This window comes from Electrophorus electricus, chromosome 24 (genome assembly GCF_013358815.1).
Source record: "Electrophorus electricus isolate fEleEle1 chromosome 24, fEleEle1.pri, whole genome shotgun sequence".
NCBI lineage: Eukaryota > Metazoa > Chordata > Actinopteri > Gymnotiformes > Gymnotidae > Electrophorus > Electrophorus electricus.
The window spans coordinates 5,443,933-5,464,269 of NC_049558.1; the positions used below are offsets into that span (position 1 = coordinate 5,443,933).

Genomic DNA, 20,337 nt, shown 5'->3' on the forward strand with positions numbered 1-20,337 from the left:
AAAATTAGCCATTAGTGTTTCCACCTCACGCTTTAATACAAGGGTATGATTTAATACAATGGTATAATGGAACATCTAGTGTTTAAACGTCATGCTTTATGTGCGATATGGATTTAATTATGTAATAAACAAACAACATTACCACACTATTAGGATCATTTTTATAAATATAATGTTAGCCTTTCGACAAGTCCACCAATATTCATGTCAAACTTTATTTCTGCAGAACACATCAATGCTACACAACGAATTTTTTTTTTTGTGGGTTAAAATAGTAAGCTTATAAATGTTCACACAATGAGTTTCTTGGTATCTTGTATTTTGGAATGAGTGTTATATTTTTCTCACACACCCCTACCCTATATAAGTATTTAGTGTTTTAAAATTGCTAACATTTTTCAGTGGAAAAAAAACGTATTTTTTTATTTACATTTCTTTTCTCCACACCCTTATTCATTTGCATTAAAGTCCTCTACAAAAGCAACAGTTCCTCAGCTGAACATTTTACTTAGCCTGTGACCAAGCTTACTGTCAAACTCTTTCGCTTTTGCATTCACTTGTTTCAAGGCATTGAGGGCTGAGGCAGAATCTGGCTGTAGTTCTAGAACCTTACCAAAAGATTGGCGGGCTTCCTCAAAGTCTTTCAGCTGTAGGCAGGCTTGGCCATGCCGGTACCAGGCTTTAACGTTCACTGGGTCCAGTTCAGTGGCTTTGGAGCTACTGTCTCTAGCCTTTATTGGCTGGCCTAGCCTGAGCTGGCACAGGGATAGATTGGAATGCAGTTCCACTTTCATAGTTCTGTACTCCTCTTCGGTAGGAATGTGAGAGCCTTGGGTGCCCTTTGCCTCTTTCTCTCCAGCTTCCTCTCCCTTGACATGTTGTGATGTTAAATCAGCTCCATCTTGGTCCCCTCGGTCCACTTCATCTCCTCTGGTCTGTCCCTTCAGAGTGATGACCAGTTTAACTGCACAACAGTAGGAATGGGCAGCACCCCAAATGTCCCCCTTCCTGAACCGCTCGGTGCCCCTCTTCTTATGAGACTGCACCCAGGCCCACTTATTTGCTGGGGTCATCAACCAGGTCTCTTGCCCTGGGCTGAATGAGTGAAGCTGTAGAAAGAAACAAAGAGGCGGGAGAGATTTTCCTTCCCCTCCTGTCCAGTCCGACTGGGTACCACGGCCATCACTGGGCACTTGCCTAGAATCCTTCTGACAGGCCCTTACAGTAACCTGCAATTAAGAGGAAGGGAAACAAAGGTGGCAGCATCAGACTTTTTTAAAATCAGAATTTTTATACCACATTTATAATTACAAACACCACCTGTGCTTGTGGTCACTGTACCAGAACAAAACAGGATATTCTCTGAACATTTTGATGTCTCCAGTGGCTGTGTTAATGATTTTTGAGATTTAGCATTTACTGCAGATCATATTTACTGTGCTACAAAATAAATTATGCAGTCCCATCTATAATCCTAGTCCTATCTATAATCGACAATAATTAACAGTGAAGAGAATGATCATAATAAAGTACTAAAGAGACCTCAGTGTTCCAAATAAGGTGACTTGCCTAGCCCTCAGATGATATAAATTATTATCCATCTTTCAATTCTCTCATTTCATTATCAAGATTATTTCATTATCGTGCACATCATTATTAAACATTAATTAGGGACAGAGACAAGCACATTATTGGTATGGTCTTTTTTCTTTAAATACCCTTGATGAAGAAAATGTAATTAGCTGGTCACAGTAGAAATTTTCAGAGCTGCATGTCCTATCATAATTTTCACTCACTAGCTGTGTATTTATCAAGAAGATTATTGACAAATTAATCGTTAAATGTTCATTCAAGAAGAGTGAAAAGGTGAGCAACATTCTGTCATGGTAGAAAGAGACAAGCTACAGCCTGACAATTGCTACCAAGCACTGGCTGGTCTTCTGGTGCATGTAAATTATCTTCATCCATACCTCACAGGTCTCTCCAGCTCTCATTCCCTCCAGACAGCTTTCCATGATGTCGCACTGGCCGTCTCCCATGCGCAGCAGGATCCACCTATCCAACGGAACCTGCAGCACTGACTGCTGGGAACGAGGATGCTGCGTGACCTGCTCCTCAGAATCAGCACTGACTGCCAGCTCAGGTTCATTAGGGTTCTGAGACTGGGTAATGATTTCTCTGTGGCTCTTTAGGCAAATCCTGATCTTGCAAACAGAGCCCATTAGAGGAGTGTGGTCACCTTGTTTCCTTGGTTCAGTCCACCTCCTCTGTACCTCCCACAGACCACCAGGAGTCACTGATATCCATGGGCTTTCAGTGGCGATTCCTTCTTTGCCAGTAGTGGCCATAGATGATCCCTAAAACCGACGAATATTAACAGGGAGTTATAAATACAGTAGCGCTATATTACTTTAAAGAAAAATAAGATAAATACAAAAGCCTCTACAAACCTAAACACCGGAACAGGACTTGATAGAAAGTTACAAATAGCTAATAAATGAAACCTATAATCATGACTAGGTAGCTGACTAACTGTCCCTCAAGAAAACATTCTGGAAGGTAGCGTTAAGTTGTGTGGCCAAGACTTCCGTTTAGTCACGTTTAGCTACTTGAGATTTAACTCCGCTAGGTTAGCTAACCGTTAGTGCACAGCTAGCTAACCGACTCCTTTAATGAAGACCAACGAGACATCATATTTATGTACCAGTGCCTCCAGAACCCATATATATTTCTCAGAGAGAGGAATAGATCCCATTAACTAGTTAGCTGTAAATGGTTGATAAATGCGTGTAATTACAATCTAGCAATGTAACTTAACATTTAACTATTTTCCTTTCCCTCACCGTGACAAGGCATAGACAAATATCCTTCCACACACAGCTATCTATCGCCCCCTTTAGGATTGGCGCCTGAAAAATTAGTTGGTACGCCTCCCCTTTTTGCCAGAAGATGGCATTAGCCTACGTTTTTAAAACGAATTTTAACACGAAAAGCATGCAGTTAAAGGTTGAGGTAAGGAATATCGTTTTTCATAGTGAAAAATGTTTCCATATCTACAGTTCGTGTTCCAATTTAAAGCATAAAAAAGTAATAACTTTGAGGTAGATGACAGATCTTAGAATCATAGTTTTATTTTTAATTATAGAATGAATCAGATAGTGTTACACTAAGAAGTGTATTGCTGCAATTTAGGCCTCAATATTTTATAAATATTGAACTATCCTCTAATTACGAGAGGCGAGACAAAGACAATGAACTCCCTTTCTCGATTTGTTGGCCAGCGGGGGCGCGCTTCACGGGAACGAGATTTTAGCCGAGAGCTGTTTCCTGGGTGCGTACAGGGTCAGTGCAGTAGCTATGTGGCAAAGTGTGTGAGGTGAGGCAGAAGCTTGAAGAACACAAACAGACGTGTCGACGTGTTGCTAGACACCCGCACTTACCTGGATTAAGTCGGGAAAGCTGTTGTAAACATCGAGTTTGAGGCGGATGAGTCCCAGCAGCCCCAGGAGGGCAAGTGTGTGCTGTGGCGGGGTCCAGTTAGCGAAAGATGAACAAAAACCACCGAGTGCCGAGCAACCGAACTCTGAGCGCCGTAGAGGTGAAGAGCAAGGTGCGTAGCAAGCTTACTTCTTACCAACAAAAACCAACGGGTTAATCCTTGTATCTCATTTGCGTGCTTCAATTAAGAGAAGTTATTTCCACAGAAAAAATTTGTCTCTACCTTGTGTAAGGCAAAGTGTTTCGGACAGTCTGTATAGGTTCTTGAATCGTGGCTAGATGGATCGCAAACCTTGTCTCTTTGAACTTTCTGTGGTGTTAATCATTACCTGATGGGGAAAGGCAGGTATTTTTTCGAGAGGTATTAGCTACATGATTCGTATGCAGCTTTTGTTTGTTTGATTATATCTTTCAAGTAATTAAATGTTTTGTGGGCACTCTTGATTATCACTCAAAAACCAGGCGTAGACACGGTGTGAGAGAGACATTTGCTCAACATTGGAACATCTCTGGGTAGCTTAATACAAAATTAATTGTGTACTTTTGTTTATTTTAAAAATACCTTTGTCTTACACACCTTAAGCTATTTAAAGTAAAGGTTAAGTGACTTGTTTAATCGGAAGTTGACTACTGGCCCTGCGTCGTTATAAATGGGTAGATAGGTCACTTGTGGCGTCCCGTTGCAGATCTTTTCGTTTATTCACCTGCATGGTCAATTTTAAATGATCATACCGATTATATGTTTTCTCTTATTGTAGTTGAGGACCAGGTTTTGTATTGTAGGCGGTTTAAGTATGGGCTAAATTCTAGATTGACGAGTCCTATAAGTGAACCTTCGGAATGTAGCCAACTTGCCTTTTCTACAGTAACTTGATTCCTGTTCTGATAATTATAACAAAAAAAATAATAATAATAGCAGTCACTGTGCTTATGCCATAATATGTGCTTTTGTTTCTATGGTTAAAATGCTGTTTCTGTGAGTCATTTGAACACCCACTTAGTATAACTGGTTTGGGGCAACATTTATCACATACAGTTTATCAACATTTAGTATTGCCCTATATGTTTGTTAGTAATGTAAGTTATTCCGCTTTTGGTTTTCTTCTGCTTTCATTCTGCATTATACATACAGGAATTAATCCACCACCCCACCCCCAAGCACAAAAGCATCTGCATTGTCTGCCGATACTGATTCATTAATGGCTTTAGGGACCACAGTCCAGGCAGGACTTCATTTTCTAATCTGAAACTTCTGTTTATAAGTGTTTTGCGTGTGGGAGTGTGTATGAATTCATCCTATTCACATATCCATACCTACACGTTCTTGAAATGTTTGTTTTTGTGTGAATGACCAGTCTTTGTCATGTCTGTGCGGCCTGCTAACGTCTGCGCGGGTTTTACGCCATCAGTTCGGGGCAGAGTTCAGACGCTTCTCTCTGGACCGGTCCAAGCCGGGCCGCTTCGATGAGTTCTATGGCCTGCTGCAGCATGTGCACCGTATCCCCAACGTGGACCTACTGGTGGGCTACGCCGACATCCACGGAGACCTGCTGCCCATCAATAATGATGACAACTACCACAAGGCTATCTCCACAGCAGCACCCCTGCTCCGCCTCTTTTTGCAGAGGAAAGGTGAGGACTGTGTAAGACCGGGTCAGAAGTCAAATCTGTGTACATGCAGCGTTTTGAATCCGGGCTGGCAGAGAACTCTTTTAAGGGGCCGAGTGTTCTCCGAACCCCTTGTTCTCTTGCCTGTAAAGATTTATTTGGATGCCACCTTTTAAAGTAGTAAGGTGCAATGAGATTAATGAAAGCAGACTACAAGTGGTGCACCTGGTGTTGATAAGAGTGACTGTTTCAGGAAGCTCATAGGCTGGAGACAGGGTGGTGTTTGTGTTTATTGGTGTTATCAGATTGGAATGTCAGCAGGTCAGCAGTCATACAGGAAGCTCCATCAGTGTCGACGCAGACCGTGTAATCTAATGATGCTTCACTGTTGTGAAAGTGACCGTCATATTAAAACGGTAGTGTACAGTACTTTCACCTTCATTTCTTGCCCTGTCTCCAGTAGAATGTTGATATGTCAGTCTGTTGTCTTAGACTGTTCAGCCATTTGGAGTTCTAGTTGAGGCAAGCTGCAGTTTTGGATTTAAAAATAGTGAGAACAGGAAACTGAGATCTAGAGCCAAGCTCTTTTGAAACCTAAGTTTAATATGCTGACTTTTTTTTTGTCCAGAAACATCGCCTTTTAATTATGGTGGAGTTTGGTAATTTTGTTTTTGTACAGTCCCCTTTGAAAGGTGATTGTGTTTCTCATTCTTCATTCCTCATGTTCTAAAATGTGCATGCTTATGTATTTGCGTTTAAATCACTCTCTGGGTGTTTGAAATGAAAAGTAATTAATTTGTATTGCCTGTAGGCTTGGCTGTGATTGTGTGTTAGGGATTGTTACCTGCTCTGCAGGGGATGGCTTTTTTTTCTCATTTGTTTGTGTTTTAGGGGCATGTTTCGTTTCTGGTGTAGTCCCAGTAAGAAGCTCTACCATTTGGTGACCTCCAGTCTGAGCTGTGTCTGCATACCATATGACCTGTAGATGCTAAGCCACTTTGTCAGGAGGAGATTAGATGGGTCACTGTGTAACGCTCCATGAGCCAGTGTTTCAATTACACGCTCGATGCTAGTATCCTGCTGTGCTCTGATTCTAGCCACTGTGTGTGCGTGCGCGTGTGTGTAGACTAGCCTACTTTTTAAAAACCAAACTGAGGCATTCTGCTGGGATTTTCAGCTCTATGTGTCTGCCTAAGATTCCCAGGTTTTTTTTAGAATCTGTATGCACATGTTAGCAGGAGCACATGTTGACTCTTCTCCCTAAGTGCTATCTGACAGCCACAAGTCAGGACAGGACCTGCCTGTGTTCATGCCTCTGTCCTCTCTACACATCAGGCCCTCGGGTTGTTCGTCCTAAGGGGTAGCAAGTCTCGATTTCTCAGTACAACACTTCCAGCACCAGAAAATGGCTGCTTTTAAATGGCATGATTAGCATGAATTAGTTCAGACTGGATTAATGTTGACTCGATTAATGTTCATCTGCTTTTGGTTGGTTTCTGGGTTTGGTTCAGTCAGTAGGGCAACACTGGCGCCACGCTGCTTAAATCTTTCTCTGCCTCTTTGTCGTCTCATCTGTTAGGTTGCCCTTCATTAACTGCTATACTCTCGTCTGGCTTTCTTTTTCCCTGCTGTGGTACCCACCCCTAAACGTTTTGAGGATTGCTATCAGTGTTTTCAGAAAAAAATGAATCTGTTGGTTCTAAATATGATTAATCAGATATTCCCAAAGCTTTCCATGTCACTGGTAAGGAGTCAGATTATCTAAGTGTACTTTGTAAATGCACATGTCTCAACACCCTCTCAATAGTGTGCTGAAACGAAACAAAGGCTTTAATTATGATGGGATTAGTGGACCCTGTTTCAGGTGGACTCGGTCTTGCTTATACATTTTCTTGTTAATTCTTAAAAACAATGGGCTAGAAATGGATTCCTGGTCGAATGTGAGAAGTACACAAATACTAGGTTGAAACCAGCACCGGCTGGTGACACTAACCTGAAACACAGGTGCACGCCTCTGACATCACATATAAACAAACTACATCTCATATAAACAAACTACATGCTTGAGACAAGGTTCATTTTCAAACTGACCTTTTGTCTTTTATGTAATAAAGAAGTGGGTGAACTGAATGAGTAATAAAAGGTGAAAATGTGGAGACTTTGCATTTCTGTTAAACTTGGCTGTCACGTGTCAACAAACTACATGTTTGAGTTCAGTAGCGTAACAGTAAGTCAGCTGCTGACTGTTTGCCTGTGCGGTCGTTATTAGTAAGCAAAACGGCTCACAAAAGGCTTGCTACATGTTTTGCAGTTTGAGTTTTTTAAGGGGACAAATTTTCCCGTGCCATAGGATAAATCCCTCAGCATTGGGATATCCTACAAAATGGCTGAATCTCCTGTTGGATTACTACTTGTGGATCAAGTTATTAATTTGAGACATACCAAGCATCGGTCATATCCTGTGCTACAATCGTGTTCTACTTTTAAACATCAGTAAATTAAATAAACTTTTCATATGTTTAATTTTTAATATCTTAGTCTAATCATGCTTAATCTACATATTAAAAGAACTAATTTTCACACAGGGAATGACATTTCAGAAGCATATGAAGCCAGTGTTCACCGTTTAAACTGAAATTCAGTTGTGGCTTTGCAATATAACAAATAGAGCAAATGTGGTGATTATCTAGACTGTAATCAAAATACAGACAAAAAAATGTTTACTTGACACCAAAACTCTAATATATGTGGGGGGGGGAAAAACACTTGATATTCTTAGTCACTTCAGAGTGTCGAGAGTCTTGCATTCCAAGTGAATCAAGAATCACTGATGTAATGCCACACCACATGCTTCACCCACGTTTTTGTATTTCAATATGTAACTTAATGATGACATGTTTTGAAACAAGCATTTTCTTACAATTAGTATGGAAATATGTAGCCTAACTATGGTGCCTAAATAGCTAACAGTTCCGGGTTTTGGTTTTTTTTTTGGCATAATTGAATGGACATTTTTTTATTGAGTCAGATATAATTCCTTTCGATTCAGTGTTCTGTAGCAAAAAGATGTCACTGTGTATAGTTTTTCTGTAGTAAAACTGGGGTTGGGGATTTAGTTATGTCTACAGAGACAGTTCCTCAGTTTCTGTGTCTTTTGTATGCATGCATATTAAGTTTTGTCTTCATTTAGTAGAAACTATTTTGCATGTGGAAGTGGCCTGAAATTAAGTCAGTTTACTGAATCTTTTATGCTGGCATGTTGTATTGCCTTAATGATATTCTTGCGTCAATCCACTCGAAGGCTTCGTGCGCATTGTCTGTGCCAGCCCGTCCACCTTCAACACACACACCCACACACACACTCCCTTACACAATAACTGCATGGCTGCAATGCCACCAGTCTCACGCTTGTTTACCTGTTGTCATGGCAACAGTGAAGAGGCCCAAGTTCTTCGTGCTTAATGACAAGGAATGCTTGAGAGGTGATGGGAGCAGCAAGGCATGCTAGGTTAAATACCATTCCAGTATCACATACCACACACATACATATGCTGAAGAGTTGGTCTCCTGACCAGTCATGGAACTTCTGTTTAATAAAGGTGTGGTAGTGTATATTTCGTTGAGTCTTTTGGCTTATGTTTGTAGATAAGATATTGTTCCTTTTGTTCCCTGTTGACTCGTACTGTATTTACATCCATATTCCAGTTTAGCATTACCCAGAATATGGTTATATTTCGAGTAGAACTCACATTAACACACCATTTCAGTTCTACTTGTTATAAACATAATTTTACAGTAGCAGGTGGTATTTTTAGAATGTAATTTAAGTGTTAAGGCTTCTAAGAAATCTTCTTTCAGAATATCACCCCTTAGTAGATGTAATGTATGTTACATCAGTTTCATATATCAAAGCCACCTGACTGAACCAGAATTTGGAGCGTCTCAGGAAGTCTTTTATAAGCCATTTACAATCTCCTTTCCTCACTCAGGTTGAAATGGCGTTCCTCTGAGCTTCTTTCCTCTGTTTCCTGTGTACATTGGCCCAAACTAGAATGCACTTAAAAATGACACATTCTCATTCAGTTTTGCGGAAGAGCAGCGCACACCACATTTTTCATTCCAACTGGAGAAAGTTATAACATCATAAGTGATAAAAAGTACACTTCAGAGCTCTGCCCAATACAGTTGTTTTGGGTTCTGAACTTTAAAAAAAAAGCTGTCAGTGGCCAGTTTCTTATAGTGCCTTTAAGACCTGCTTTTTTTTGTTTTTGTTTTTTAATGTTCGTGAATGCCCTACTCATACTCACCACCATTTGATGTAAAGGCGTTTTTTAATTCACTTTGTTAGTCAAAAGAGAGAAAAACTTAAGTCATCTTGAATAAACATTACACCCAGCTGAGCATTTTTGTACGAAAGTGCATCATCAACAACTTCTAGGCTGGGCTGGTTCATCTCCCCCGAGATGCACACTCCTCCGATCTGTTTTCCAATTAATTGTTAAATGAATCCAGGAAATGAGCCATTCTCTCTCTCCTCCTCATCCTCACCCCATTCCTCATGGCATTCCTTGTGGTGTTCTGCTGATCCAGTGAAATGCTGACACACACTGCTGCCTGTGGTCAGCCTCACTACCCATCCTGTGCTTCACTAAGGCCTTCATCTCTTTTGCAGCATCCAGTAGATAGATGGTTGGACAAAAAACCTTAGTGATCCTGGTGGGAAATCGTAGTCTTATTACGTTTCATTACAATTCAATTAAGGCTGCATCTAACCACTGTTTTGGTGATGGGTTAAAATGTCGATTGCTGCTTTGAATGGGCAATTTGAACAAAAAGCGCAGCTTAATGTTCGGCCGTGTGATTATCTTGCATAAGACTTTATTTTTAAAAATGTGACACTTTTTTTCTTAAATATCGCCCGCGTTCATTTTCAATGTGAAGTACTGAAACATTTGCGAGGGATTATGGGATAGCGGCTTCAACCCAACGCAAATGACATGCAGCTGCAGCCCCGCGCAGACCGATCGATCGGCAGCGGAACCGCTCCGTCGCCCGCGCGGGGGTATGGTGCCTAGTTCGCGAGTTACGAGCGCATGACGTGGACCGAAAGCGAATAACGGCTGTGTCTGGTCTCCGCATTCATTCTGATGATCTGAAAGTGCAATACAGAGGCAAAGTAAAGTAAACGCAGCATTGTCCGTATATCTTCTGTTGCCTCACAAGTAATCCATGGTGCACGGAACCTTTTCGCCGAAAGTTGAATATTTTCGACTCCATCCGCAAAAGAGCTGCGACGCTCGCGGAAACTGCGTAGTGTGGACGCTAGCTTAGTTTTATCAAAGTTTCAAAGATATTCTTTTGTAAATCTTTGTAGTTACAGGTTGAAAAAGACATTAACACATTTGTTAATGCTATTTGAAGGCTGTAATCCAAGACTGTTGTTTTCCGCACTGTCCAATTCAAAGTACGTCACCCACACCCAAACCGCAGATCTCGTATAAATCGATCAGAATACGACGAGATCGTGTTGCAGTGGACTGATGTACTTCACTATAGCTCCTCACTGCTGTTTCAGGCTGTAAACTGAAAGGTGCTGTGGTCATTTTGCAGTTGATTCCGATTATTAGTTTGTCAGATTAGTTCAACAAATTATTTTGAGGAACTTTTTTTTTTTTTTTTTTTGTACTTAGCCTACAGGTCTGTGACCTTGTTTCGCATCTCACCTGATTGGAATTGCGTGTAACCGGGGGTAGGGTCAGCTGGGTGTTTCCTTTTCCCACAATGCCGTGATGTAACAGCCTTTCCCCTCCTCTCCTGAAACTCTCTGTTTACTTTTCCATTTGTCACCCGGTCTGGATGAGACTGAGCCTACAGGCGTGTGCCCGCCTCTGTGTAACGATACCTGTGACGTCCATGGCGTCATTTGTTTCGTTTCGAGGAGGAGGAGGGGCAGCGCGCCTTGCCGTTTGCAGGCAAGAAGGGACAGCGAGAGAGGAATTCCAGTCTCAAAATAAAAGCACTCAGGCCGACATGCTGGCAGGACTTCAACAGGGGAACTGGATCATGTTATAATACCCTGGTGGACCATGCATGAGTGCTGTGTGTCCTCTCTCTGTTTCTGTTTCTGTGTGTGTGTGTGTGTGTGTGTGTGTGTGTCTGTTTGTTTCTGTCTTTTAACTCCTTTTGTGTGTGTGTGTGTGTGTGTCTGTTTCTGTCTTTTAACTCTGTGTGTGTGTCTGTTTGTCTTTGTCTGCGTGGTCCCGTGGAATGTGGCTAGAGTCTGATCACCTCCACTGGCTAGATTAGACAGGACAACAGGCCGAGCATGAGTGTGAGGAATGACCCACTTTTTGAATGCACGGAGTCATTGAAGATTACTGGAAAAAGCAGTGTGTGAGAGCATGTGCACGTGTGTTGAGGGGCATCTGAGGACGGGTTAAAAGGATGCTAACGCTAAATTGATTGTTCACATATAGGTTAAGGCCGTTGATTCACAAGAACAGCCTGTTTTCTCAGATTAATATTTCATCTGGACAAGGTTACCAGTAAGCCCATGTTATATAGTTCTCAGTGCACTTTGTCCTTTTTCATGATCCTCTTACAGAGGTGATGATGATGATGATGGAGCTTGAATCACAAGCGAAGAAGCACTTGTCATCCCACCCATATACAATACCTATTATACACTACACAATACCTACTGTACACTATGTTGCTGCAGGTCCTGGAAGTTGACAGGACCCCAAGATACAAGTAAAGAATGCAAAACAAGAGTGTTGTATACAAGCACTACACTGTGCAGTTCATCATTTAAACGATGGGTCAATAAAGTGAGCTAGAGAGGTTGTATGACGTGACTTTTGCACGATTGCGTCTTGAAGGCCTTCCCCTTGCTACCCAGTGACAGACAGACTTCTCGTTCCTTTCAGAGCCGCAGTGCGTCAGGCAGGCCACTGCTCAGGCGTCTGAGTGCCCGAGTGTCTCAGTTGTGGTTCAGACAAGGAAGCCCATGCTGTTCGCCCTCCTCCCCAGCAACCTGCTCCCCAGTGGGGGTTGGGAAGGCTGGTGCACACAGAGGCCAGCCCAACCCACCTGCAGCCTCCCCCGCTGGGAAAGACCGAGGAGCAGAGTGACCCAGGGATTCTCTGAGAGGATTCTCTGAGTGCCTGCGTGTTTGGGTTGACTGCATGCGATAGACGAGCACATCCAGCACATTTAGAGATGGTGTACTCCTGTTGCAGCAGTGACAGGAGACAGAAGGAAAGAGTCATATTTTCTCCTCCCGCAAGCACTCTCATGAAATGCACACAAGCACGCTGCTCAACCCAAATAAAGAGATTAGTCTGCAAAACACAAAAAGAGAAACTTTAAAGACCTGCAATGGCTCCCTAGTTCTGTCCTAGTAACGGCTCTATTTAGTAACGGTACAATGATGCATCTCTCTGGTTTAAATCAAGACGGTGTGATGTAAAGGCAGCATTTTTATGAATGCAAACTCCTATAGCCATCAATAACAGCACATAATCGAATTAACGGCAAGTTCTTCTGTGCTAAGGGGTGCCTCACTAACCTGAGTGAAGACAAGCGAGGATGTGAGGTTGATTTTGTCAGGTAGGAACCCTGTTGTACTCATTGCCATTATCCCACAGTCTGAAGAAGGAAAGCAAAAGGAGTAGGCCTGTGGCTTTCAGCATAACTGAGCTTTTATTTCTGCTGCTTTTTCCAATGTGCAGCTTTGTAGTGTTCGAAAAGTTGGAGGTTTCTGTAGTTTAGCGTGCCTGTGCTGCTCCCTCGTCACTGTTCATCGCCCAGTTATCACGAAGGGGCTCTACTCTCTCTGTAACTCAGCCGTGATGCCCCCGCCCCCTGTGTTATCAGTCCAAGGCTTACTTTATCCTGCCAGTGCCACCGAAGTATGTGCACAAGCCCAGAATAGCAACACCTCAAGAATGTTTCCCTATCAAAGGGATTTTTCATCCCCCGCGCCCCTCTGCTCTCCGTCCCTTAATCAGTCATTAAGCCCCGCCCCCGCCCCCGCCTCAACCCCTGCTGCTCCGTAACTGGAACGCGATGGCACCCGCTCACCACACAGGTCAAATCGCAACCCCCCTCCCCCCCCAACCTTAAAGGAACAGGAGCCCTCCCGAAGAGCGCTCAGCAGCCATGGGTTGCTGGCCGTGTTCCGGGCGCAGGTCTCCAGGGCTGCCTCCGCCATTAACGTCATGAATTGAGCCATTCACCAGAGCAAGATGCGGGGCATCCCGTCCATCATATGGCCTGCCACAGAGCTGCTGAATATTGGATGAGGTGAGTGCGAGTCTCAGGCTGTGACAGGCAGTCGCACACAGGACCCTTTTTATGCTACATACCCCTCCTTTATGCGTGGTGCATTATATATGCGTTTCATAATCTCACAGCCTTGAGACTCGGTGTTTGTAGTAATTCTAGTATGAAATAAAATGACATCTAGCTCAAATCTTAAGCATATATGTTGGATTTCGAATATCAAACGAAACAATTTCCGTGTTATAACTACTATATATAATCTCCATACTTCTCTATATTAGCCTGTATGGATGGAGGCTGATATCATTTATGTTTAACAGTAGTATTGATTTGTGACCCTCTGTGGTCTAAATGGATGTTACCAATCAAACAACTATGAAAGTTGTCCCTTGCCTCTGTGTAAGAGGAGATACGGTGGCAGGAGATATGGTGGTGTTGCATTTCACACTCGCACACGCCCCATGCTGCCCACCTGAGCGCCGTTTCCTGGCTTCTCCTCACAGGTGGTATGGTAGTGTTAGTGATTCCCTCAGCCAACCCATAGAGACAGGCAGGTTGTCTTCAGTTCCTGGTGCTCTGGTAATAGGACAATAAGGCAAAGCGCTGCCCCCAGACATTCAGAGTAGGTAAAGTAACCTTAAATTGAAGGGCATGTCCTCTGTCACTGCTATACAGCACGTGCAGTTCAATGCTCAATATCTCATTAGTATTAGTAGAGTTTGTGAGATGCATGGAAAGATAACTTAATTGTGGTCTATAAGGTCTGGCTCCTAGAAGGTGTACATCATTTCACCATATATATTGGGTATTAAACAACTTTCACAAGAAAATGACTTTTAACATTAATAAAAAAACATCGAGTCCATTTGTTTCAGTTTGATGTTCAGCCTGGTGTTCTGTGGAAGCAGGCCCAGGCACACACGTGTAGTCCAAATGGATTGTACGGGTGGTTTTAGTACGCACATTAACTTCCTGTGGCTTTGACATGGTCAAATGAAATGTGTTTTTCCTTAAAATGGGCCAGAGGGAATTGGCTCCTTTACATGCTCTGTATTGCCGTGGCTTTGGCCTCCACTGTTTGCACATTATCGATTAGGACAAGCGGTGTGTGGTGAGCCGTTAACACTAACAGGGATCAACGGGGGTGTGTGTGTGTGTGTGGTTGATTGGAACTCCCTTTGTAGTGTTTCTAATGAGACGTGGTGATAACTGGATTGGTTTGTATGGTGGGCCTCAGGTTTCACAGAGAACAGAGCTGCAGACTTGACGGTAGAGAGACTCCCAGGAGATGAGTTGCATGCAGGAGAGAGGACAGCACGCATGTCTGCATGTGTCTGTACAAGAAAGGTTTATGTTCGTCTTAATGAGAAAGAAAATGAGCTTTCATTAATATGGAGGTGGTAGGAAACATATTTTTAGCCCATGAATATGAATACTTCTGTGTTTCCATGGATTCTAGTTTAAAATACAGGGACAAAGTCCAGGTAGTTTTCTTTTGCCTGAAAGGAATTGAAAGGGAGGCTGTTGCACTCTGAGAACAATTCTTCCCTTGTTTGTTTTTTTTTTGCTGGGTGTGTGTGTGCGCGCGTGCGCATGCGTGTGTGTCTGTGTGCCTTTTTAAACTACATTTGGTTCTCACTCTGGAATGAATTCATTGGAACACAACTTTAAACATTTATTAATTTGATATGTTGCATCCAGCCATCCTTAGATTACTCAGTGCTGTCATCCATAACGGCATGCAACTCACTATATAATCACCTGTTTAAAATGTTCCAAACACCATATAAGAAGAAAGGGGAAAAAAAAAACCATGTTTCTTAAAGAACAGGAGTTTGAGGTGGAGACTTGGAGGTGTGTTTGTAAAGCAGAGCTGATCATTTCCAGGGGACGAGCCTCAGCCGTGGGGGTTTTGGGTATCCCTCACTAGAACAGAAGAGGAAGGTGTACTGGCTCTTGGCATTGACCAGTGCAGCAGAGACACTCTCACAACAGGTGCATTAAAGTTTTCGAGGTTTAATTATTAGACACTGGTTAACCGTTACTCTTTCGATGTGACGACGATCGCTGTGAACTTTCTACTAGCCTCTTCCTTGCTTTCTCATTAGAAATCTCTTTATCAGCAACTCCATTCTTATCGTTTCATTTCCCTCCTGTGATTTCATGTCTCTGGTTCCTTCAAAGCTCTCGCTCCCTCCCTCCTTCCGCAGTCCTTTGATCCGGAGTGTGGTTTTCTCGCAGGTGAAAGTCCGTGCAGCACAGCCCTGTGAGTAAGCCTCTGAGGAATCTGCGAATGACCGAGAGAGGGAGACCCAAAGAAAAGCCAGACGGAAGGAGTCTTGGCCTAGGCTTACTGTAGATTACACTTCACATCACAGGCAAAATTAACGGGGGGGGGGGGGGAGGATTTTTGTCCTGGTATTCCCTTTAGGTCTCCCTTTACAATGAGCCTGTGGGAATGGGCCTTTACGTGGGAAGGAATGTGCTCAGGGGATAATTGGGCCCCCTCTAGCTCAAGGAGCTTTAACACGAAACTAAGGGAGGACTGGATTAACAATGTTAAAACCATACAGTCACTGATGACTCGCCCATGTGTTTAACTTCCTTGTAAGTGCATAGCATCCAAACTAACACCTTCTACTCCCCTTTGTACGCTCTCTCCCCAGAGGAGGCCGACTACTCGGCATTCGGCAACGACACCCTGACGCGCAAAAAGACGCCTGCGTCGCTGGCCGCAGTGCTCCTGCGGCCCGACGCCAACCGGAAGAAGCCGCCCATCATCATCAGCCTGCCGAAGGACTTCCGGCCCGTCTCGTCCATCATCGACGTGGACATCCTGCCCGAGACGCACCGGCGCGTACGTCTCTACAAGCACGGGCAGGAGAAGCCGCTGGGCTTCTACATCCGCGACGGCTCCAGCGTGCGCGTCACACCGCAGGGCCTGGAGAAGGTGCCGGGCATCTTCATCTCGCGCCTGGTGCCCGGCGGCCTGGCCGAGAGCACCGGCCTGCTGGCCGTCAACGACGAGGTGCTGGAGGTGAACGGCATCGAGGTGGGCTGCAAGTCGCTGGACCAGGTGACGGACATGATGATCGCAAACAGCCACAACCTCATCGTCACGGTGAAGCCGGCCAACCAGCGCAACAACGTGGTGCGCCACGGCAACAGCAACGGCGCTGCCGGAGCCGGGGCAGCGTCGGGTAGCTCGGGCTGCTCTTCCGACAGCGGTGCCAGTTACTACAGCTACTCGGCGCCGGGCGCCGGGGCCACAACGCCTTCGCACATTATCCAGAACTTCCGGCCCGAGGAGGAGAGCGATGAGGATGACGAGGACTTGGTGATCGAGACGCACAGAGACGCCCGGCCGAGCCGGCGGATGGCGGCCGGGGCGGTGCCCAGCAACAGCATGCCCTTGCTGCCCAGGTACGAGCCCCACCTTAACCTCCGACCTTCCAACGGGGCCATAGCCACCAGCGCTAGTGTGGGGTCACTGAGCCCGCCCAGCAAGGTCATGGACAGGCGGAACCTAGAAGAGGATGGCACAGTAATCACACTATAGAGACGAGAGCGACACCGTGTGGAATTTAACAGCTGAGATTTAACAGAGTACACACAGACTACATACACTGCACATGCAGTATACAGTTAACTTCCTAATTATTCTTATGACACGCAAGTAGTCATCCACAAGCACAATATACAGACTTTACTCGCACTCTCAAACACCACACAAACATCTACATGCCAACATCATCTCATGTGCCATAGGACTAATGATTTCTACTTTGTGTGAATCCAACTGGCAATCCAAGCCTAAAATGGTGGTCTCCTCTGGAAAGGGCTCCAGCAACCTCATCACACAACACGTGTCTTCAGCCACAAGAGCACAGTTCCTGATCTTTTCCACTGGCGGTCAGCACCTCCCTTCACTCCTGAGGGCACAGTAATGAGTAATAAAGTACTTGACATAATGAGTGTGAATAAATGAATGACTGCACGTCAGCAGGTTTTTCCCCTGCCTGTGGAATGATGGAGGAGAACGCTTCTCCTAGGCACATTATCAATGATGACAATCGGCTTTCTTTGGGACAACCACTCCCTCTGGAGTCATGTAACTCGTGTTCAAACCATGAACAAACTTTGATGCGTCATATGTTCAGTAGTAACTGCTCAGAGGCAGGGATATGACATTATTATCTTAAATGAAGAGAGAGGCGTGGAAACATGTTTTGAATTTTTTTCCTGTTGTTTGATTTGGTTTGCTTCCTGATGTACTTTTTAAATTTGTCTTTTCTCAAGAGAATACTTTTTACTGAATAGAGAGTAAAATTAGGATGCTTCTAAACTATCATGGTAAATGTAGATTTGATTAAGAGGTAGGTTATAACGTGCTGGCTCAATTAGGAAACTGGCCCTGCTTTAAATTATTGCCAAGAACTGATATCAACCTCTCCTTTTCTTTTTTTAAATTTTTTAAATCGCTTATCCTCATGACACAAGGCCTGTATCCCGGCTCTGTGACATCTGCTTTGTGTGATTTGAGGATTTTTCTTAATTACATGTGTGGGACCACCACCTGATACCTCTTGTCCCTCTCTGTCCTTGACATTAATTACAAACCTTGTCAACATGTGTTTTTTAAAAAAAAAAGTGCGCTCTCAAGTGGAAGGACCATTTCAGATGGTGCTCTTTTGTCCCTTATGTAGCTGGGGATATTTGATGCAACTACTTTAAACCAGTAGATATCAGCATGTACATATAGGCTAACCCAGTAGTAACGACTCTATTGTATTAACCTTTTAGAAAGGCAGCGGCATGACGCATTGTGTGCTGACCACCGAAACCCCTCGCCTGCAGCGGATTGCCAGGGATTCTTATGCCCACGTGCAATGGGCACATTGAAAGCTGAACACACTAGACTTATCAGTTATAGATAAACCCATGGAGAGTGCCTGCTCCCACCCCCAAACCCACTCACACACCTGCAGCTGCTCTCCACATCTTGGCTCACACACCTTCCCTAATCCCGCAGCCCTTGGCGCTGTGGCGAGGGGGATTCTGCCTAACTCTGGGTGGGTAATAATGGCTGGGTATGTTTTTCCTTTAGACTGAGACTATATGGCTTGCTAGTGGTTAAATAAATGGACCCACTGCAATGACCATCAGCCTTTCCAGAAGCAGCACTATGCCAGCCGACGCATTCCTTGATCGTTAGAATTTACACTAGTCTTGTTCGGATTGCTCTCGCTTCAGAACTTGCATTAACATCGTATGGACGGGGGTCTGGAGAATTCAAATGCAATATAACCAAGACACTAGATTTTACTTTAATGAATGTACTAAAACTAGGAGCCGTTTGCTGGAAAACGCAGACTGCTGTGCCTCGTGTACTGTTGACCAACGCTCTTGGATTTCCATCCACGGTGCAATACAGGTAGCCTGGCTCTGCCACTCCCTCGGTTCTTGCCGTCACTGGTCTGTGGGCCTGTAGCAGAAACTCCAGAGAGAGCGGCGAACCCTGAACGACCCATACCCATGCGCACTCGGTCGCTTCAAACAGCTTGCTTGACAAAGACTTGCTTTTAATGGTACACATACTGTAGTATGATGGGGTCGTGACCTAATGCGCTTATTCAAAACTGTTCGTTTGTACGAAGCACGAGTGACCTTATGAATAGAGCTTTAGAAAGCATTGTTTAATTTATTTTTTATTCTAACCACTACACCACAAGTTGGGGATTGTAACCACAATAAATGTATTTATTTTCTAATCAATGCGATATGTATTTGTACTCTCTCTCTTTTTTTTTTTTTTTAAGTTTAAACATCTTATGACTTTTATGGTTGGTTTGTTATACATAGTAAATCATCTCTACAAGTTGAGGCCACTTAAACAGTTTTTTGCCTCTTTGTTTTAGTGTGAATTTGCTCAGATTTGCTGGGAAGTATAAATGAAGATAACATGCTGTTTTCCATACTGTGAATTTCATTTAATGTTGACCACCGTACTAATGGGCCTGTGGGCCTTTGTCCTTTTTTTTGGGGGGGAAGCAATGATTTTGTGCTTGCTAGATAAATCCTAAGGTATAGATTTGTACTGAAATTATCAGTATTTTCATATCAATACTATATGATGTAAATTTGTATCGCATTTAATGAAACTTTTAAAAGGATAAATACTATTAAGACATAGGTGCACATGTATGCATAGTCTACAAGCTGGATGAAATAAACTAATGCATAGAAAAAGTTGTTTTCCTTTATCACTTGTAAAACAGGTTTCTAAACTATTTATATTTATGGCATTAACAGATTCTTATCTGAAGCAACTTCCAAAAGTGCTTTAATTGTCTACTCAAATATATGAAAAACACAACTAACTGAACTAATGGTTCCTTTTTATCCTATTCCACAAATTTCACCTAATTTTCTGAGCTTAGTTTCAAAGCTTTCACAATTACAGGTAAAAGTCCAACTTTTACAAAGATGGCTGTAGCATGCAAGTAGTATGTGTCCAGCCAAATTTGATTTAATGCTGCCCTCTACTGTTTGGGCGACGTCACAACACAGCTGTTTAAAGATCACGCTCTCACTGCATCATTAGTTGAATTCCAGTAAAGTGGGTTAAATTAATTTGAATCGATCAGTAAAAATATTAGGTCTTTCTAAATCGACTGGAATATGTCACAGTATGTCACACTTTCACTTTTGATGAGCCTTTTGGGTTGTCTAATTCTTACCTGCTTATAAGCCAAACTGTACAGTGAACAACATACCAAAGATTTTTTTTTTTTTACCACGTCTGAGGTTAAATACTTGTGTACATGTCTGAAATACTTTAGCAATTAGACAAAGCTATTTGCCTCAGGAAACTACCATTAGGCATTTCAACCTGTATATCTGGAAGCAGTCTCAGAAAGACTCACCTGTTGCCTTAGTGCTCAT

General features: G+C 43.4%; 2 protein-coding genes and 1 long non-coding RNA gene across 4 annotated transcripts; 1 reads left to right on the forward strand and 2 right to left on the reverse strand.

Moving 5' to 3' along the window:
• Window positions 1-48: 48 nt before the first annotated feature.
• fkbpl (FKBP prolyl isomerase like) lies at window positions 49-3,549 on the reverse strand. Its single transcript, XM_027026956.2, has 3 exons — window positions 3,441-3,549; window positions 1,971-2,357; window positions 49-1,229 (listed from the first exon to the last, which is right to left on the reverse strand). Exons 2-3 carry the CDS (start codon window positions 2,346-2,348, stop codon window positions 492-494), a joined length of 1,116 nt encoding a protein of 371 aa, XP_026882757.2. The 5' UTR covers window positions 2,349-2,357; window positions 3,441-3,549; the 3' UTR covers window positions 49-491.
• On the forward strand, window positions 3,524-19,635 carry pard6b (par-6 partitioning defective 6 homolog beta (C. elegans)). Of its 2 annotated transcripts, XM_027026955.2 has the most exons (5): window positions 3,524-3,610; window positions 4,908-5,130; window positions 15,280-15,387; window positions 15,577-15,658; window positions 16,059-16,688. In XM_027026955.2, the coding sequence occupies exons 1-5, from the start codon at window positions 3,548-3,550 to the stop codon at window positions 16,594-16,596; spliced, it is 1,014 nt and encodes a 337-aa protein (XP_026882756.2). In that variant the 5' UTR covers window positions 3,524-3,547; the 3' UTR covers window positions 16,597-16,688. The 2 variants fall into 2 exon arrangements, with proteins under 2 accessions (XP_026882756.2, XP_026882755.2); XM_027026954.2 differs by lacking the exons at window positions 15,280-15,387; window positions 15,577-15,658 and having other exon boundaries at window positions 16,059-19,635.
• On the reverse strand, window positions 9,419-10,979 carry LOC113587979. The gene is made up of 2 exons (XR_003411810.1): window positions 10,830-10,979; window positions 9,419-9,819 (listed from the first exon to the last, which is right to left on the reverse strand). It is a non-coding gene; the product is annotated as an uncharacterized LOC113587979 (long non-coding RNA).
• Window positions 19,636-20,337: the final 702 nt, after the last annotated feature.

Excerpts from the sequence above, each read along its gene's own strand:
- fkbpl (XM_027026956.2), bottom strand. The coding sequence starts at position 2,348 with ATGGCCACTACTGGCAAAGAAGGAATCGCCACTGAAAGCCCATGGATA. Across the intron at positions 1,230-1,970 it reads GAGCTGGAGAGACCTGTGAG|GTTACTGTAAGGGCCTGTCA; the intron begins GTATGGATGAAG and ends TCTTAATTGCAG.
- pard6b (XM_027026954.2), top strand. The coding sequence starts at position 3,548 with ATGAACAAAAACCACCGAGTGCCGAGCAACCGAACTCTGAGCGCCGTA. Across the intron at positions 3,611-4,907 it reads CCGTAGAGGTGAAGAGCAAG|TTCGGGGCAGAGTTCAGACG; the intron begins GTGCGTAGCAAG and ends TTACGCCATCAG. Across the intron at positions 5,131-16,058 it reads CCTCTTTTTGCAGAGGAAAG|AGGAGGCCGACTACTCGGCA; the intron begins GTGAGGACTGTG and ends CTCTCTCCCCAG.